Below are 20260 nucleotides of genomic sequence, written 5' to 3'. Positions count from 1 at the left end.
GGAGAATTCCATGGACTGTATAGTCCATGGGGTCACAAAGAGTTGGAAGCAACTTTCACTTTCACTTTGCAAACATGAAATAGTGGAGAAATTGTGTCTGGATTACCAACATATTGTTGAAAGAGGGAGAAAACAGTTTTGGCATCAGAGACTTCATTTAGTTCTGGGTTTGCAACTAGTCAATTGGATGAACTTTCACGATCACTTGAGTCTTTTGGATGCCAGTTTCCTAAGATGTGAAATAGTGAAATATGTAGCTTAAGGTTGAAAATCTAATTCAATATTCATTCACTCTGACAATCAGGCATTGTTTTCTTCTGGAAACACCTGATCAGAGACTACAGAACAGGCAGGGACTTCTCTTTTTATGAGGAAAAATGCTCTTCAATGGAAAAAGCACAGGTTTGAGAGCCTGACACACTTGGGCTAGGATCTCATGACTGCCCTCAGCCAGATGTTCTAGAGAGAGGTCTGGAACTTCCTTCAGTCTCAATTCTGCATCTGAGCAACAAGAATGGCAATATTTGCCTCCTGGAATTGTTTTGAGGATTGCCTGAGTTATAGTATGCAAATAACATGAAGATGGTCAGTGCTCTAGAAATGGTCACTAGTCTTGACACTCTTTTTGGCTTTTTGATTTGAAAAGGAGAGAGTATTTTGACTGGGGTAGTGCCCTGAAGAATTCAGTGCTATAGAGAACTTGGTAACTTGTAGGGTGTTTAAGAATGTCCAATACAACCATGAGAACAAATGAAATAATGCTGTTTGTAGCAACACGGATGGACCAAGAGATTATCATTCAAAGTGAAGTAAGTCAGAAAGAGAAAGACAGATACCACATGGTATCACACGTGTGGAATCTCAAATACCACACAAGTAAACCTGTCTACAAAACAGAAACAGACTCATGGATGTAGAGAATAGGCTTGTGGTTGCCAAGGGGGACGAGGAGCGGGGAGGGCAAAGGTAGGGAGTTTGTTATTGGCAGATGCAACCTATTATAAATAAGATGGATAAACAGGTCCTGCTGTATATAGCACAGGGAACGATATTCAATATCTTGTAATGAACCATAATGGAAAAGACTATGAGAAAGAATGTATACACGTGTGTGTGTATGTGTGTGTGCGTGTGTGTGTGTGTGTGTGTGTGTGCATAACTGAATCACTTTGCTGTCCAGCAGAAACCAACACAACATTGTAAATCAACTATACTTCAAAAACATTTTAAAAACTGTTCAACACAGAGATATTTAAATCGTTTAAGAAAACAAAAGAAAATTCCCCTCTTCTCCCCTCCAGGTCCTCTGTTCATATATGTATCTGTCCAAACTTTTCCCAAATGTGCAATTTTATGAACATAAATGTAATTGCTTTCTTTCTTAGAAATATATCACATTATATATACTGTTAAATAAAAATACTTAAATGATGAGTGGGAAGGTACAATGATTATTTCTTGGTTTAGTAAGAAAATAGTATCTTTGGGAAAAAATATTATCTGTGACCAAAGTGGAAAGAAGAGATCCACATGTCACTCCAATTCTTTTTACAAGAATTCTGCAGGTGCTATTTTCATGAGACATTAGCCACAATATTTTAAAAGAAATATAACTTCACAATAAAAATCTCATTTTTCAAATAATCAAGGTGTTGGGGGATTTATATAAAAAATCATATACACATTGTCTAATTTGCATGAAGTTTTCTGAGCATGTGGATCACAAATAAGAAAATAACTCTCCCAGATGCTACTAGGCCCTTTTCCTGCAAAGCCACTTACTTTCAGCAGCCTAACAGAGTTTTGAAAACAGAGGCTGGTTGGGAAGGATATAGATGTTCTGCTGTTATTTGTTACTTCAAGTGCAGACTGACCTAGTTATGGTTGCCATGGATACTGTAATTTTGAACTTAATAATATTCTCTGAAGGAATAGTAATACAGATCCTGAAAATGCAGAGCCTGTCCTGAATCTCAGCCTTGAGAGGTAAAGAAACTGAGTCAGACAGGCTGAATGATTTATTCCATGGCAAGACAGAAACTGAAAGAGTCACAGAGAAATCTCAGAAATAGTGAGACTAATGTTTCTGGTTAGTTCAGTAGCCAATGTGCTTTTAAAAGTCATTCAATCCATAAAAAAATTCTTCTTAGCTTAACCGATATATGAGACCTTGCTGCACTTATTAAAAACACGCTTCTTCTTCTAGTCATCTACAAAGACTGGTTTTCAACTCCAAACTAAGAAAGCACAAGCATCTGCTTGGAGTCAATGTACTGAGCTCTTACAACAAACAGGTTTCTGCACAAGTGAAAACCAAGTGAAATAAAAAAGAAAATGCCTTGGAGGTGGAAGAACAAAAGGTCTTTCCTTTTGATTCGAATCCCTAAGATCCTTTAATGGTCATATATTATGAGTCTGCAGCATACAGTCCTGCCTATAAAACATGGTACTATGACATATACAGTTACATATTCAACCGAAATATTAAGACTTGATTTTTCAATAAATTGATTCTGAATTATTCACATCTACAATAAAAAAAAAAAACAAAGTTGACTGCTTACAACTAAAATTCTTTACAGTTCTATCTCCTACTTAAAAGCTGCTGCTGCTGCTAAGTCGCTTCAGTCGTGTCCAACTCTGTGCGACCCCAGAGATGGCAGCCCACCAGGCTCCGCCGTCCCTGGGATTCTCCAGACAAGAACACTGGAGTGGGTTGCCATTTCCTTCTCCAGTGCATGAAAGTGAAAGTGAAGTCGTTCAGTCGTGTCCAACTCTTAGCGACTCCATGGACTGCAGCCCACCAGGTTCCTCCATCCATGGGATTTTCCAGGCAAGAGTACTGGAGTGGAATGCCATTGCCTTCTCTGATTTAAAAGCTAGTTAACATCAGTTAAGCCTAGATTTTAGGGAATAAAGATAGGAGAAATCAAAGAGAGGGAGTCAAAAATAAAAATCTTCTGGATTCTCCCTGGGAAATGAGAATACCTCATCTCCTATATCGATCATACTGACCAAAGTTGCTGGCCTGCTGGAATAACTGCTAGATAAAGTCAGAAGAGCATTGGAAATTGAACCAGTGCTCCTAGATACTGGCATCATTAAATAGAGGGTTTCAAAGATTCCATGGACACTCTCTCTTGCTTACACAGCTGGTTTCGATCATACCAAGGCTATCCCAGGCATTTGCAAAGATTCTTCCCCTTCCCAAGATAGATTTCCCCCTGGACAACCTTGAATATCTTGTAATGGATGAATCATGACAGCTGAGACAAAGGCCCAACTGTGATCATATGTCATTGCCAAAATTTCTTCAGTCAAGAGGATCAAAACATTAGAAGGTTTCCCTCCCTCCAGAGCTCAGCTCCCATTCATTGTTTGCTGACAAGATCGTTATGCGGCTGCGTGGTCAGTGCATCAGCAGAAGTTGTTGCTTTCAGGAAGCACAGCAGTGAGTATAAAAACCCAGCTACAAGATAACAGGGTCACTGTGAACAATTTATAGTTGAATAGGGAGCACTCAGAGCTGGCTTTATGGTCATATCACAGATGCATTAATGACCTCATATCTGAGGAAGTAATGTTCCCTGATTTTCTCCTTTGTTTTCAGAGCCGTATCTTTCTTTTCTGGGAAAGAAAATACTAATCAGAGAGAGAGGAAAAATTACAGCAGTTTATATTGATCTCATATTACTCGTCATAAGATTTCAAAGGCAAATACCTCGAAGGGCTCATAACCTAACAAGTCACAGAATATACGAAGCTCCCTCTGCTATGATGATAGAGATATGCTGCTTTGTATTTCCAGAGGAGGGTGTGAGTAATTGTTCTTAGAGGACAGGAAACCTATGTCACAGAAGAGGGGACATTTAAGCTGGGCCTTGAAGAATGAGTAGGACTTCACAGGATGGGGAGAGTGATTCCAAGTAAAAGAAGCAGCTTGAACAAAATCAAACCTAAAAGAGAATAGAAATTGGCGTATGTGATGGGTATATATGAGTCCAACTGCATTTTCTAAAGATAGCCACAGCAATTTCTCCCCTTTGGTAAGCTCTTCTCATAACAGGACTTTGATATTCCTCCCGTTGAGAAGGTGGGGGTCTATGTTCCTTCCCCCTGAATCTGGTCAGGCTCTCAGACTCTGGTGGAAGTGACACTATGTGACTTCACAGGATAGGTCATCAGAGTGCATATAACTTCTGCTTGGATTTCCTAAAGCCCTGAACCACAGTATAAGCATTCTGATTTCCCAAAGACTGCCATGCTGTGAAGGAAGCTCAAACCAGCCACATGGAGAGATCAAAGAGGCCCTGAAACCACAGGAGGAGAGAAGGCTGCCGGTCCACCCACGGCTGTTCCGACTGCCTGCTATTTCACCTCCTGCCAACATCTATCTACTAGGACCTGAGAGAGCTGAGTCAGTACTGCTTGGCTGAGCCTTCCCTGAATTCCTGACCCACAGAAACTGTGAGCATTAATGCAATGAAAGGCATTGTTTTAAGCAACTGTTTTGAGGTGATTTGTTGCTCAGCAATCGGTGTCTGGAACAGTAAGCAATGGACACAAAACTGGACAGTCTGACTGAAGCCTGGGGAATGTTTGCACTTCCTTCTCTGTGCAGTGGTGAACCATCCATCAAGCTTTTTAATCTGAAGAATGACATGACCTGATTTATGGTTTAGGAACGAAATTCAAGAGGCACTGGACATGATGAATTGGAGTAGAGACTGGGAGACAAGGAGAATGCTTGCAGGAATTGTCCAAGTTTAACTATGCATGGAGAGGAAGTGAGATGTTGACAAGATTTCAGATCCCTCAGATTCATTCCCAAAAATTAAGGCTAGGTAAGGGAGAATTGTTCCTAGATTTTCTTAATGCTGAAAAGTGCATTTGTGAGTACTTGTTTTATATCAGACAATTTGCTGACACTTTATATCAAGCAGAGTGGCTAAGATATCAGGCTCTGCCATAAAAGAGAGGTCTGAATTTGAGTATTTATTCCATTATTTACGAGTTGTGTCATCCTGGGAAAATTACTCAACTTCTCTGAATCTGTTTCCAATTTTGAAAATATGGATATGATTCTTCCTTTCTCACTATTCTACCTAGATATAATCCTTATGTATACTAGCTGTCTAATAATAAACTATTGCAAACTCCTTCAGAAGGGTTATTCTCTTGGATTCCAACTTTCTTATCTCCTTTCATGGCGTTCCATCCATTCTGGCTTATACTTCTACCCCATCACTGAAGCTGCTTTTGAAAAGCTTGCAAAACAACTGTGCCAAATTAAAACAATCATTTCTTGTGTGTGTGTGAAATGGCTTAGCTTTATCTGGAAACCATAAATGTTCAGACCGTAAAACTCTAAAAATAGATACATTATAATTTTCTCATGTGCCTTAAACCTAAAATTAAACAAAACTAAAATGATAAAACTGTATAAGAACTACCTATGATAAAAGTAATATATGTACTTGGTTAAATAATTCAAAAGGTATAGAATGGTATTTGGTGAAAAAATTAGAAGAAAAAAAAGTTTCCTGCTTCATTCCTCAAACCTCTCTCCAAGCCCCATGTCTCACCACCCAAAAGTAACCACCTTTAAGAAAGTTTCTAATTCTTTTGATGGTTAGCACTATAATTATATATATATAAGCACTATGCTTATGTCACTATTTCTTAATTTACATATTTTATCCAAGGTCTGTTAACCCCAAGCTATGAATGACAATAAATCTAGTTCATTGAATGTATCTCTCCATTAAAGAATCATTTTCTATTTTCATTTTGTTTAGCCTCTCAGCAGACTGACTGCTGCTTCATTTTGGAAAAACGTGCTTCTGGACTTCTGGGATGCAATATCCTTCTGCTTTTTTCCCACCTCAATGGCAGATCTGCCTCTTTTGCTGAGTTTCCTTCTTCAAGGCTTGATTTTGATCCTTCTCTTCTGGGTACATTTTCCTCCTAAATGATCTCATCAATGCATGGTTTTAAATATTGTATATATTATGATGACTTCCAAATTTTAATCTAAAATCTAAATAGTGCATCCAGATTTATAAATCCAATGTCTACCTGACAGTTCCCTTGAATATCTTACAGCCATCTTAACCTTAGTCTATTCCTAAGTGGAATTTTTGACAACCCCATCAAACATCCTTTTCCTCTTGTCCTTCTGTTTGAGCATATAGCACCAACTTCCTCACAATTAGTCCCTCTTAAAACCTGGAATTCATCCTTCATTTCTCTTCTTACTTATTCACCTCAATCACACCACATACAAGTTCTGTCAGTTCAACTTTTAAAACATATTTGAGTCCATCAGCGTTTCTCCATCTCTACCACCGCTACTATAGTCCAAGCATTTCTTGCCTGGACTCTTGTAATACATTTCTAACTTACACTGATAAGGTCTTTTGCTTTGTCCAACCCAATGTATTTATGATTTTATTCAGAGATGTGATTTCTGAATTTTGTGAGATGTGATTTGTGAATTTTGGAATTAGGAGTTTTACAAACTAAAATCACTGGGTCTTATAAAGGTTTATATATCATTTAATCTATTGGCTCAGTTCAGTTCAGTTGCTCAGTCATGTCCAACTCTCTGCAGCCCCATGGACTGCAGCATGCCAGGCTTCCCTGTCCATCACCAACTCCCAGAGTTTACTCAAACTCATGTCCATCGAGTCAGTGATGCCATCCAACCACCTCATCCTCTGTAGTCCCCTTCTCCTCCCTCCTTCAATTTTTCCCAGCATCAGGGTCTTTTCTAGTGAGTCAGTTCCTCATATCAGGTGGCCAAAGTACTGGAGCTTCAGCTTCAGCATCAGTCCTTCCAGTGAATATTCAGGACTGATTTCCTTTAGGATAGAGAGACTATGTCATTGGTAATGTCACACAGAAGAAACGGAGCAGCCATTATGATCAACAAAAGAGTCCAAAATGCAGTACTCGATCTCAGTTCATTTCAAAGGTAAGCCATTCAACATCACAGTAATCCAAGTCGATGCCCCTACCACAGATGCTGAAGAATCTGAAGTTGATCAGATCTATGAAGAGCTAGAAGGCCTCATAAAACTAACACCAAAAAAGATGGTCTATTCATCACTGGGGATTGGAATGCAAAAGTAGGAAGCCCTGTTACCTGGAGTAACAGGTAAGTGTGGCCTTGGAGAACAAAATGAAGGAGGGCAAAGGCTAACCGAATTCTGCCAAGAAAATGCACTGGTCATAGCAAATACCTTTATTCAACAACACGAGGTGACTTTACACATGGACATCACCAAATGGTCAATACCGAAATCAAATTGATATTCTTTGTAGTCAAAGATGGAGAAGCTGTATACAGTCAGCAAAAACAAGAGACCTGGAGCTGACTGTGGCTCAGATCATCAACTTCTCAGAGTAAAAATTTAGGTCTAAACTAAAGAAAGTGGGGGAAACCACTAGGCCAGCCAGGTATGACTTAAATTAAATCACCTATGAATATGCAGTGGAGGTAATGAATAGAGTCAAGGGATTAGAACTTGTAAACAGTGTGCCTGAAGAACTATGGCTGAAGGTCTGTAATACTGTAAAGGAGACAGTGAACAAAACCATCTCAAAGAAAAAGAAAAGCAAGAAGGCAAGTGGTTATCTGAGGAGGTCTTACAAATGGCCAGAGAAAGAAGAGAAGCTAAAAGCAAGGGAGAACGGGAAAGGAATATACAAATATATGCAGATTTCCAAAGAACAGTACAGAGAGACAAGGACTTCTCCAATGAACAGTGCATAAAACTAGAAGAAAACAACAGAAGGGGAAAGACTACAGATCTCTTCAGGAAAATTGGAGATATCAAGGAGACATTTCACCCAAAGATGGGCTAAATAAAAATTAGAAATGGTAGACCTAGTAGACGTTGAAGAGATTAAGAAGAGAAAGAAAGAATACACAGAAGAACTGTACAAGAAAGACCTAAATGAACCAGATTACTATGAGATGGTGTGGTCAGCCACCCATAGAGCAAGGCATTCCAGACAGTGAAGTCAAGTGGGTCTTAGGAAGCACTTCTGTTAATAAAGCTAGTGGATGCGATGGAATTCTAGTGGAACTATTCAAAACCCTAAAGGATGATGCCATCAAGGTGTTGCATTCAAAATGTCAGCAAATCTGCAAGACCGAGCAATGCCCACGGGACTGGAAAAGGTCGGTCCTCATCCTAATTCCCTAGAAGGCTAGTACTGAAGAATGCGCTAACCATCGGACAATTGCACGCATTTCTCATGCTAGTAAGGTCATGCTTAAAATCTTGCATGCTAGGCTTCCCAGGTGGTGCTAGTGATAAAAAAACCTTCCTGCCAATGCAGGAGAAGTAAGAGACATGGAATCAATTCCTGGGTTGGTAAGATTCCCTGGAGTAGGAAATGGCAACCTGCTCCAATATTCTTGTCTAGAGAATCCCATGGACAGAGGGAACTGTTGAGCTATAGTCCATAGGGTCATAAAGAGTCAGATACTACTGAAGCAACCTGGCAAGCATGCAGGCTTCAGCATTACATGAACAAAGAACTTCCAGATGTCCAAGCTGGGTTTAGAAAAGGAAGAGGAACCAGAGATCAAATTGCCAACATTCACTGGGTCATAGAGAAAGCTAGGAAACTCCAGAAAAACATCTACCTCTGTTTCATCCACTATGTCAAAGCTTTCAACTGTGAGTATCATAATAAACTGTGGAAAGTTCTTAAAGAGGTGGGAATACCATCTGCAGATGGTAACTGCTGCCATGAAATCAGATGTTTACTTCTTGGCAGGAAAACTGTGACAAATGTAGACAGTGCATTGAAAAGCAGAGACATTACTCTGCTGACAAAGGTCCATGTAGTCAAGGCTATGGTCTTCCCAGTGGTCATATATGGTTGTGAGAACTGGACCATAAAGAAGGCAGAACGCCAGAGAATTGATGCTTTTGAACTGTGGTGTTGGAGAAGACTCCTGAGAGTTGTTTGGACAGAAATGAGATCAAACCAGTTAATCTTAAGGGAAGTCAACCCTGAATACTCATTGGAAGGGCAGAAAGAGTAGAGGGAGTCAGAGGAGATGGCTGGAGGGCACCACTGATGCAATGGACATGAACTTGGGCAAACAGGGAGATGATGAGGGACAGGGAGGCCTGGTATGCTGCAGCTAATGGGGTTTCAAGAGTCAGACACAGCTGTGCCACTGAACAACAACAACAATGTCACAAAGTTGATTTATGTCATGAAGCTGTTTTAGCTGAAACTAAAACTGGGTCCTGGATTCACTGTACAGTGCTTTTTAACATAATGAGCCATGAACTGCATGTTCTTTACTCCTAATAAAATTAACTTAAGAGAATTAATATCAATATTTTATTAAGTAATATAAAAACCTCATATGGAAATACTTTTGTACCTCTTCCGTAAAATATAAAACAGACAAATTAGAAGCCTTGTTCCTTCAGTCTCATTCATTTTCTAGCAAAATATTCCAGTGACAAAACACTCAAAATCTCTTTAATCTAGCCATTCATACAGGCAGAAAAACTAAACCATGTGTTTTACATTGATGATTCTAAACACACTGGCTTAAACCATGTCCAAAAGATAAGCAAGAGAATAGTGATTCATTTTATTTCAAGGACTCTCTATTGAATCCCTTAGAAATGTATTGAAAAGAACTCCAACTAACAATATCTGTAGGATAGAGGTTCCTTTTTATTCTCATAACAAGAAGTCTAAAGGTGGATGGCCACTCATATTTATTCAGTAGCTCAATGTAACCAGAGCCCATGGTTCTCTGGTCTTTCCTTTCGGACACAGTGTGGCTGTAACTTCATGCATTATACCCGGAATCAAGTTTAGATGAAGGTGGAAGGTTGAAGCCAGCTGTAGAAAAGAAATGCTTTCCCAGAATCAATTCCTTGTCCCCACATCCTACCAGAGGTCTCATTTGCCAGAACTAAGATTACACAGCCACCTGTAAAGGACTAGAATTACATGGCCACCTGTACATGGCCAAGGAGTACATCAAGGCTGTATATTGTCACCATGCTTATTTAACTTCTATGTAGAGTACATCATGCGAAATGCCAGGCTGGCTGAAGCACAAGCTGGAATCAAGATTCCTGGGAGAAATATCAATAACCTCAGATATGCAGATGACACCACCCTTATGGCAGAAAGTGAAGAGGAGCTAAAGAGCCTCTTGATGAAAGTGAAAGAGGAGAGTGAAAAAGTTGGCTTAAAACTCAACATTCAAAAAACTAAGATCATGGTATCCAGTCCCATTACTTCATGGCAAATAGATGGGGAAACAATGGAAACAATGACAGACTTTATTTTCTTGGGCTCCAAAATCACTGCAGATGGTGACTGCAGCCACAAAATTAAAAGACACTTGCTTCTTGGAAGAAAAGGTATGACCAACCTAGACAGGAACTAGAATGGACACAAAATTATCGTTATAATTGGCCAAGCCTAATGTCACCTGGAACAAAGTAAGGGTCTGTTGACAAGGAATAGCATGCAGTGGGAGGTGGTAGGAATGAACACTGAGAAAGCTACTAACAAGGTCTGCCCCATTCGCTGATTGATTAAAAGATGGTTTTGAAAGAATTTATCTATTATTTTTAAAGTTGACAAAGAAACTGTTGTGAATAAATTGCAAAATATATTTACTAATGAATTCATAGTGTGTGTGTTAGTCTCTCAATTGTGTCTGACTCTTTGTGACTCCGTGGACTGTAGCCCGCCAGGCTCCTCTGTCCATAAAATCCTCCAGGCAAGAATACTGGAGTGGGTTGCCATTTCCTCCTCCAGGGGATCTTCCAGATCCAAGGATCAAACTCAGGTCTCCTGAATTGCAGGAAGATTTTTTTTTTTTTTTTTTACTGTTTGAGTCACCAGGCAATTCATGGTAGCAATTCAATTCAGTTCAGTTCAGTCACTCAGTCATGTCCAACTTTTTGCAACCCCATGAATCACAGCACACCAAGCCTCCCTGTCCATCACCACCTCCTAGAGTTCACCCAAACTCATGTGCATCAAGTCAGTGATGCCATCTCATCCTCTGTCGCCCCCTTCTCCTCCTGCTCCCAGTCCCTCCCAGCATCAGGGTCTTTTCCAGTGAGTCAACTCTTCACATGAGGTGGCTAAGTATTGGAGTTTCAGCCTCAGCATCAGTCCTTCCAGTGAACACCCAGGACTGGTCTTCTTTAGGATGGACTGGTTGGATCTCTTTGCAGTCCAAGGGACTCTCAAGAGTCTTCTCCAACACCACACTTCAAAAGTGTCAATTCTTCAGTGCTCAGCTTTCTTCACAGTCCAATTCTCACATCCATACATGACCACTGGAAAAACCATAGCCTTGACTACAAGGACCTTTGGCAAAGTAATGTCTCTGCTTTTGAACATGCTATTTAGGTTGGTCATAACTTTCCTTCCAAGAAGTAAGCGTCTTTTAATTTTATGGCTGCAATCACCATCAGCAGTGATTTTGGAGCCCCCCAAAATATATTATATATCTTCTCAACTGGTGAAATTTTAAAATATAATAAAGTTAGCACAGCCAGTTCTGCTATACTTGCTTTGAAAACATAAATTTGTTCCAACAAAAGTGATATATTAGGGAACTCTTTGAGCATAACACAATTTCACATTTGCTTATGGGTGATTTCATCCACTTGAAACATTAGGTGAATGCAGAAAACCATATCCAGATGCCCTGAGCCATGGTGGTGTACACAAAACTCATGCATGAACACCCCTCAAGATTACCAGGCCCTTCAGTTCAGGGCCTGCAGCACTAGCCACACCCATCCACATCTGGTGATGTACATTTCCATCCGACTTTAAATGCCATGGCTTTCATCATTTCCTCATGACTTACAGCTGTAACCCTTCTAATAGCCACTTCCACAAGCAATGTTTAGTACTGATTCAATACAAAGTGCCACGTTTATTGTAGTATTTATGTATTTCTTAACCATTTATCACAAGGAAAACTGTGCTACCATTTTTTTTTCAGTTTTTAAATCTTTTTTCAGTTGATCCCTGACAAAGTTTCTGAGTGTTCTAACCCTAGCCACGTATTTCCCGTAAGTCCTGTGGTTCCAATTGCACACTTTTGCAGTAGCACTATATCTAATAGCATAAATCTGTCAGTAACCGGGTAAATAAACACAACATACATTACATATATATGTATATATAATAGTAGAATACAACTGAGGCATTTTTAATGTGAATTAAAAAAAAAAAAGCAAAAGCTCATTTCACCTCTTAGCAGTGAATGTGCCTTGAGAAGCATTTATTAAATGTATTTGGGAGGGCTTGTTTAAAAAGACTATCAATTATATTAAATACAAGCCATTCAAGATGCCAAGCTATATATAGATGTCTCTATAGTGGGTGAAGATTTGTCATTTATCTTTTAAGGTAATTATGCAAATTGTATTCAGCCCACACACTCAGAGTTGGAAATATTTTTTTCTCTTTGTCTTCATTTTAAAATCTTGTCTAACAAGAATTAACCATGATTCAAAATGGGCAGCACAAAGCTAGATTTTGGCGGTCCCTTTACAACAAAAAAGGAGTCTATTTTTCTCCTTCGGGTCTCTCTTTTCTTTAACGAGGGCACACAAAACACTGCACATTCCCAGAGCTTCTGAGAACCTCCCCCTTGAGAAATCTCAGAAGATACAAGGAAAAACAACTTCAAAAAAATTAATGAAAGGCCCATCACTATTTGCCTCTCTACCCTCCCTCTTCCCCAGGCCTTTCCAATTTCTAAGTGACTTTTCTCACTTTCAAACCCTTCCCCTTCCTCTCATTTTCCCAAGGTCAGCTGCTTTTTTCCAGCACTCCATCTGCAAAAGGGAGGGAAAAGATCCTTTGGACATCACACACAGGCACAGTGCTGATTTTCCCCAGGACCAGGGCATAGAAGGATGGGCCTGGAGCTGTGAAAGGACTTATTTGAACCTAGGGCAGCAAGTGGAGAGCAAGATATTGAAAAGGCTCCAGGTCTTTCCCACAATGCCAAATGCCTGACCCCTGGCCAGTGTAAATCCTTGTTTTCTCAGGATTGTGAATAAGGGCTTGGCACGTATGTTTTTAGCAAACAGTCTGTGAGTGCTCAGTGTTCAAAGGCAGAAGCATGACTGCTGCTGCTGCTAAGTCGCTTCAGTCGTGTCCGACTCTGTGCGACCCCATAGACGGCAGCCCACCAGGCTCCCCCATCCCTGGGATTCTCCAGGCAAGAACATTGGAGTGGGTTGCCATTTCCTTCTCCAATGCATGAAAGTGAAAAGTGAAAGTGAAGTCGCTCAGTCGTGTCCGACTCTCAGCAGCCTCATGGACTGCAACCTACCAGGCTCCTCCGTCCATGGGATTTTCCAGGCAAGAGTACTGGAGTGTGGTGCCATTGCCTTTTTGAGTGAGCACAATAATCCTTTAAAAAAAGAAAAAAAATCTGCCTCCAATGTTGTGATGTAAATGCAAATTCTCACGGCCCCACACAAGCTCCACAGTCACATGTGGATGACTCTAGCTGAAAGTCACATAGGAGTTCAACCTGCCTCCAGGCAGAGAAACAGCTCAGTGTCCCAGCGCACCTGTCCACACCCAGAGGCTCACACTAAACCCATAAGCCGCAGGTTACACAGGCGTGCTTCCCCTCCTCCCTCCTCACCTTGTTCACTTTCCCCACCCCCCGCACCCCCAGCCCTAGGCCAGCACAATGGGATTTTTGTTCGCTTCCGCAGCGTGTGAAGGCGGAGTCCCTGCTTTGCCTAGCTTGGTGCGGCAGGTCGCTCAGGTAACAGGTGGCAGCTTCCCCTGTTGGATTCTAGGTATAAAAAAGAATGACCTCATAGGGGTGGAGCCCTGGGACTCCGTGGAGGTGGCAGTCACAGACAGGTCACCCTGGAAAGAAGCTGGTTGGTTGGAAGCAGGCAGTTAAACTCCTCAGGCTGGGGTTGTAACCTTCACCCCGAAGGCCCTTTAGCAGCCAGTGATTGCCCGCTGGCCTCTAGAGGTGGTCTCAGCCTCCAATGGAGCCCAAAGAAGCTCCCGGGAAAGAAAACATGGGCACCAAGAAAAAGAACCTGTCCTTCCTGAGGGCCAGGCTCTATATGCTGGAGAGAAGGAAGACTGACACTGTGGTTGAGAGCAGTGTTCCTGGGGACCACTCTGGTACCTTGAGGAGGAGCCAGTCTGACAGGAGCGAGTACAACCAGAAATTGCAAGGTAACCTGCAAGAAACCAATGGGCCCGGGGTTACTGCACTCCCAGCTCTTTCCTTCCTACTCTTCCATCTATAAAGAAAACACTCAAGGCACAGGAGAAAAGCAAATAGTACCTTCCTCTATAAGAAGGCACAGGAGAAAAGCAAATAGTACCTTCCTCTATAAGAAGTAAGAAAATAAGAAAAATGAAGGAAATGTAATTCATAAATTATAGTACAAATTTATTATGTCCTTTCAGAGTTAAAGAGCCAATTCTAAATTATTCTTAATACTATCATGTCTTTTCTTTCTTTTTTTGTCTGCCACCTTCCCTTCCCTTGCTTTTCCCTCCTCCACCCAATTTAAGAAGCAGGAAGCACTACAAAGCAAATGATTTAGAACCCTACCCAAGATAGTTTATCTCACCAGATAGGTGTGAGATGTCACACCGGGAGATCTATCCAGGTAATTGTAGTGAACTGTGATTGTGGTTATTTTAAATAGGGGCATGAAAGTACAACCGCATCTGTGAAAAATAAGGAATGTTATAGTCATTGGATGGTATAATAGGATTTCTTGAAAAATCACATAGGTGTTCATTCCTTTAGAGTGAATCGAATAACATCCAAATATGGTAAGAGATGCTTAGCATGCTTAGACTGAATGACTTTTGAGGAAATAACTTCAGTTTATTTTGTGATGGTCATAAGATAATCTGGCACAGTTATTATAACACGTCCTGTTTCAGGTCCTGAATTGCTCTTCCTTGCTATGCACCCTCTCTTTTTCTTCTTCTTTTCTCTTGAAGGTCATTTGTTCTAGTCAACTTCATTTTGATGTGGATATCATGCGACATTTTATTTATTTATTTATTTATTTATTTATTTATTTTTTCATGCAACATTTTAATCAGATACCTGTTATGTGATCCCTGGAACTGGTCTCTCCCTCTTTGAGGCACACTGTGTTTAACGGCTCATTATCCCACCATGAGCTGTCATTCTGGACTGAAAAAACTGCCATGAAACTAGAAAGACCAATGGGACAAGCTAATATTTGCTGCTGCTACTGCTGCTAATTCGCTTCAGTCGTGTCCGACTCTGTGCGACCCCATAGACAGCAGCCCACCAGGCAAGAACACTGGAGTGGGTTGTCATTTCCTTCTCCAATACATGAAAGTGAAAAGTGAAAGGGAAGTCGCTCAGTCGTGTCTGACTCTTAGCGACCCCATGGACTGCAGCCCACCAGGCTCCTCCGTCCATGGGATTTTCCAGGCAAGAGTACTGGAGTGGGGTGCCATTGCCTTCTCTGAAGCTTATATTTAGAAGGTCCCTTTCATAAAAAAAAAAAAAAGTGCTTGGATTTAGTGATGCAAATTAAATTAAATAAGTTAAATGCATGTAAATTAAATATTTAAGATTCCTGCTATGAGTTCATACTTTAAAAAAGAATATAGCTCAGGATGAAAATGCAAAGTTGAGTCTTATAACTAAAGAATTTTTTTAATAGGGAAGGGGTATTGTTAGAACTTTGAAATAGTTTATTCTCAAGGCTACGATAAATTGGAAAGCATGCAAATTTTTTTTTCATAAACAAAATTTTATTTATTTATTTTTTGGGGGACTTTTCTTGCAGTCACATAATTTTGAAGCTAATCCAAGATATGATAATATCAAATATATCAATATCTGTATCTGCAATATCTAGATATTTCTGCATGTACTTGTAAGTATGAGAAGGTTAAGACAAAAACCATAACCACAATATGATAATCATACCCTAAACTCTCCAACAATCCCTTAGTATCAACAAAGATCCAGTCAGATTAAAAAACAAAGACATCTCATAAATGTAATAACATTTTAAAATAGTGTTTGTTTAAATTAGGATCCCAGTAAGTTTTGCACAGTGAAATGGGTTACTTTTAACTCTCTTTTTAACATATAGGGTTCCTTTTCTTCTCTCGCCTTGCAATTTATTTGTTGAAGACATCTGGTGGTTTGCCTCATACTGCTTCGCAGTCAGGACTTTGCTAGCTGCATCCATTCCCCCAGTGTGGCAGACAAGCTCCACTGCGGTCTGCTCTTCTGTCTGTTGGTGGTCAGATCTAGTGTTGATCAGATTCAGGTTTGATTTCCCCTGGCAAGACTACTTCATGGAAGCACCATGCTTTTTCACCCGGACGCTTATAATATCTAGTTCTCTTCTCCTTCTCTGATCTTAGCAACTGATATTTAGATCTGTTCAGGCATGGCTGATTCCAGCCAGGAACCAGGAAACATGGCATCTTGAAGAGGCTCCCAAGAACCAGACTGCCATTTCTCCAAGGAGACTGTTTCCTTTCAATGAAAGTCACTCAGTCGTGTCCAACTCTTTGCGACCCCATGGACTATACAGTCCACGGAATTCTCCAGGCCAGAATACTGGAGTGGGTACCCTTTCCCTTCTCCAGGGGATCTTCCCAACCCAGGGATCAAACCCAGGTCTTCCACCTTGCAGGCGAATTGTTTACCAACTGAGCTATCAGGGAAGCCCCAAATATCTATCAATTTCAATGGGGAATGGTATTTGGAGAACATGCTCTGGGTGCTAGGAGTGTTCCTTACACAAGACGTTGTTTTTGCCAAAGGTGAACAACAAGTTAAAACCCATGCTTTAGGTACACACTCAGCCTCTGGGGCCCAAGAAATCACTGGCCACCAGCACTTCCTTCTGCTTGAACAGATCTGGATGTGAGAGGAGCCGTTTGCCTGAGGGAAAAGAAAGTCACCCTCCCCAGTGGAGCAGGGCAAAACTGTGGGCAGTTGCCTCAGGGGTCTTGGTTCTCCACAAGAGAACATCAAAAGGCTCTGGAAGAGGGTGATCCCACACTCCCACTCCAGCCTGGGAGAGGCTCGCTGCACACGGCCACAGGGAGAAGCCTGGGAAGCCCAGAAATGGGGCCCAAGGAGGGAATCTGGGAACGGATTCTCTCCCCTTCTTTGCTGGAGCAGTGTGCATGCGTGCGTGCATGCTCAGTCATGTTCGACTCTTTGTGATCCCACCTCTGTCCGTGGGATTCTTCAGGCAATAATAGTGGAGCGGGTTGCCATTTCCTTCTCCAGGGGAACTTCCCATCCCAGGGATCAAACCCGCATCCCTTGTGTCTCCTGTATGAGGTTTCATAAGCTACCTGAGCCACACTGGGCCACTGGGGAAGCCTTACTGGAGCAGGCAGGGCTGCTTTTCTTCCCCAGTAAAGGATGAAAGTGCTAAAGGCATACACATTCTGTTTCCAATCCTGGCACTACAATTTACTACCTATAAGACTGAGTAAATCACTGAAAGCTTCTGAGCTTCAATTTCTTTGTCTATGAAAGTAAGAAAATTACACTTACCACATAGTGTTATTGGGAGAATGAAATTAGATAATTACATGAAACATCTAGAATATTGGTTGACACATCATGCTCCATAAACAGCAGTTATTTTCAATTTTAGAAATGATGGGTACCACAATGAGAGAACAAGACTTGCCCTTTATTAACCCACATTTTCTAATCTACCAGTCTATTTCAGGCTTCCTTTGTGGCTCAGCTGGTAAAGAATCCGCCTGCAATGTGGGAGACCTGGGTTCAACCCCTGGGTTGGGAAGATCCCCTGGAGAAGGGAACGGCTATCCACTCCAGTACTCTTACCTGGAGAATTCCATGGACTATATAGTTCATGGGGTCACAAAGAGTCGGACACGACTGAGTGACTTTCACTTTCACTTTTAATCTGCTTCGACTCTTTTCTGTCTTTTGAGAAAGAGACTACAAATAAGAAATTCAGGAAAAGCCCATTGCTTTATCTCTAATAACGTTTCTTCTCTGTGAGATTCACTAATTCAGTATCTTTTTGATCCAGAGTTTCCATTAGCAGAATAAAAACAGAAAATATTTTTTGCTTTCACTTCCTAAACTTAGCTAAAAGAAAGAAAAGTCTGTGGCCACAAAGTACAGTAGATATTTATTGGTTATTCTGCAGAAGACTTCAGGCTTCTCATGTTTGCCACTGGAGTTGTGGTTTTTCTATGCTCTGTTGGATCCTGTCTTGGAAGGAAAGACTCAGGAGTTAATCCATGGTCCTAGACCTGTCAGAGTACAGAGGAACACATTTGACGTGGTAAAGATAGGCTGGCCTCCTGATGAGTAAGATTTTAAAGATGTAATTCAATAAAACCCATGGTGAATCTCTAAAACCTAATAGCACTTTTAGTATGATTCTTCTATAATTGCTTTGGCAGCAATAGAAGGCATTTCTCATTGATGTTGGAAGCAGTCAGTTCTGTGGTTTGCACTCTGGTCTGTACTATCCCCACTGTCACACAGATGAGTCCAAAGTCACCTTGTGTGTGTGCGTGCTCAGTTGTGTCTTGACTCTTGCAACCCCATGGACTGTAGCCCACCTTGCTCCTCTGTCCATGGGCTTTCCCAGGCAAGAATACTGGAGTAGTTGCCATTTCCTATTCCAGGGGATCTTCCCAACCCAGGGATCGAACCAGCATCTTGTGTCTCCTGCCTTGGCGGGCAGACTGTTTACCACGAGTGCCACCTGTGAAGCCCTAAGTCACCCCAAGAAACTCTTCATTATTGCAATGCCAAGAGTTTTTCTTCTGCCTACCTTGGAACTGATAGCTCCCTGGGAGGCATTGAACAAAGACCTGAGCTGGTTAGAGCCCGCAGACAGATGGCCAAAGCCATCATGAGGTCACAGTGGTTTTCCAGTATTGGAAAGCAGCAGCCTCAAATTATTTATTGAGCACTGCTTGTCCTTCAGGGCTGTGTCACTATCTGAGTAATACAACTCACTGCTCTGTCTCTGTAAGCAAGTTCTTTAGGGTTCTGGAAGATGTTAGATCTGACTTCAGCATCTCTGGGCTTACCTCTCAACTATACAGTTTATCTGTTCTATTCAATTTCTGACCAACATCACTTTAGTAGTGTGAATCTTAAGTTGTAATATTTTAAATATGGTAAAGGAGGGGTGAAAGCTACTAAGTTAAATGATAGACCATGATTCCTATGAGAATATCATAAAATCTTTGTAAAAGGTTATAATCACATCATTCCTACTAAGCCTTAAGTTGTACAATAATAGTTCGATGCTAAGCCTACTGTTGGTGGCTTATTTTTTCAACAGATTCATTCAGTTAATTAGCATTTATTGAATATGTTATATGGTAAGCAAAAAACAATATATGCCAGGAATTACAACTACAAAATCAATAAGAAAAAGCGTTTGACCTTTGCCAAAGGAGCCTGGATCAGGTTTGGGCAGAGAGGTTGTTAGAAAACACTGTCACTCAGAGATGATGAGGTAGGAATGGGGTGAAGGCGCAGAATTGGGAGAGAAAGGCATTTTAACGTCTCTGTTGAGCTTATCTCTGCCTGAAATAATGGTGTTTGTTTCCTTGTTTATTGCTTATTATTGACCCATTTCCTCTCCCATCTCTTGCCACTCCCACCCCTGCCAGTTGGTACAAGAGGCCCTATCTGTCTCATTAACTGTTCTGTCTTTGTACTTAGAATCATGCCCAGCACATGGGAAGCCCTCAGTAATTCAAATAGAATGAATGGCTTGAACCATCCAGTCTAGGCAGGGAATCAGTAGGAGGAAAGATATGAAGGCCTGAATTAAGAGCCCTGTGTCTTCATATGTGAGGATATATGTCTCTGTTCATAAATAAGATTCTTCAATAAAAATAAGCAAATATATTAGAGATAACAGTGCACAGAGCTGCCTTTTTGATTCTGCCTTTTAGAGCACACCAGGCCATCCCTCAGCTCATTGCTCTTTTTCCAATCATAACAACAAAAGTTACATCATTTTAGTTTCCCAGCTTGCCCAGCCCCTCACTGGGAGCTGAGAGTTTTTTACTGGGAGCCATGGAGAATGACCAAAGCAAGGGAAATGTACTGGCTAGTTGTTAAAAGCTTTTTCTTTGGGAAATGATTTTGTATATGACTGTGCGTGTGAGCTCTATATTTGAGACGCACCTCATTTAAACA

The 20260-nt window shown here is 41.0% G+C and overlaps 1 protein-coding gene across 1 annotated transcript in view; it reads left to right on the top strand.

The window, feature by feature from the left end:
- Positions 1 to 13905: 13905 nt before the first annotated feature.
- The window catches only part of ARHGEF38 (Rho guanine nucleotide exchange factor 38), a 149241-nt gene continuing 142886 nt past the window's right edge, over positions 13906 to 20260 (top strand). Inside the window, exon 1 of the mRNA XM_004009653.6 lies at positions 13906 to 14250. Coding sequence (XP_004009702.2) covers positions 14055 to 14250 — 196 coding nt within the window. The 5' untranslated portion in view covers positions 13906 to 14054. The remainder of the gene's footprint in view (positions 14251 to 20260) is intronic.

Source organism: Ovis aries, chromosome 6 (genome assembly GCF_016772045.2).
Source record: "Ovis aries strain OAR_USU_Benz2616 breed Rambouillet chromosome 6, ARS-UI_Ramb_v3.0, whole genome shotgun sequence".
In the NCBI taxonomy this organism is placed as follows: domain Eukaryota; kingdom Metazoa; phylum Chordata; class Mammalia; order Artiodactyla; family Bovidae; genus Ovis; species Ovis aries.
The sequence above is the reverse complement of the archived record's forward strand: the minus strand, read 5'-3'. Positions and strand labels throughout refer to the sequence as shown.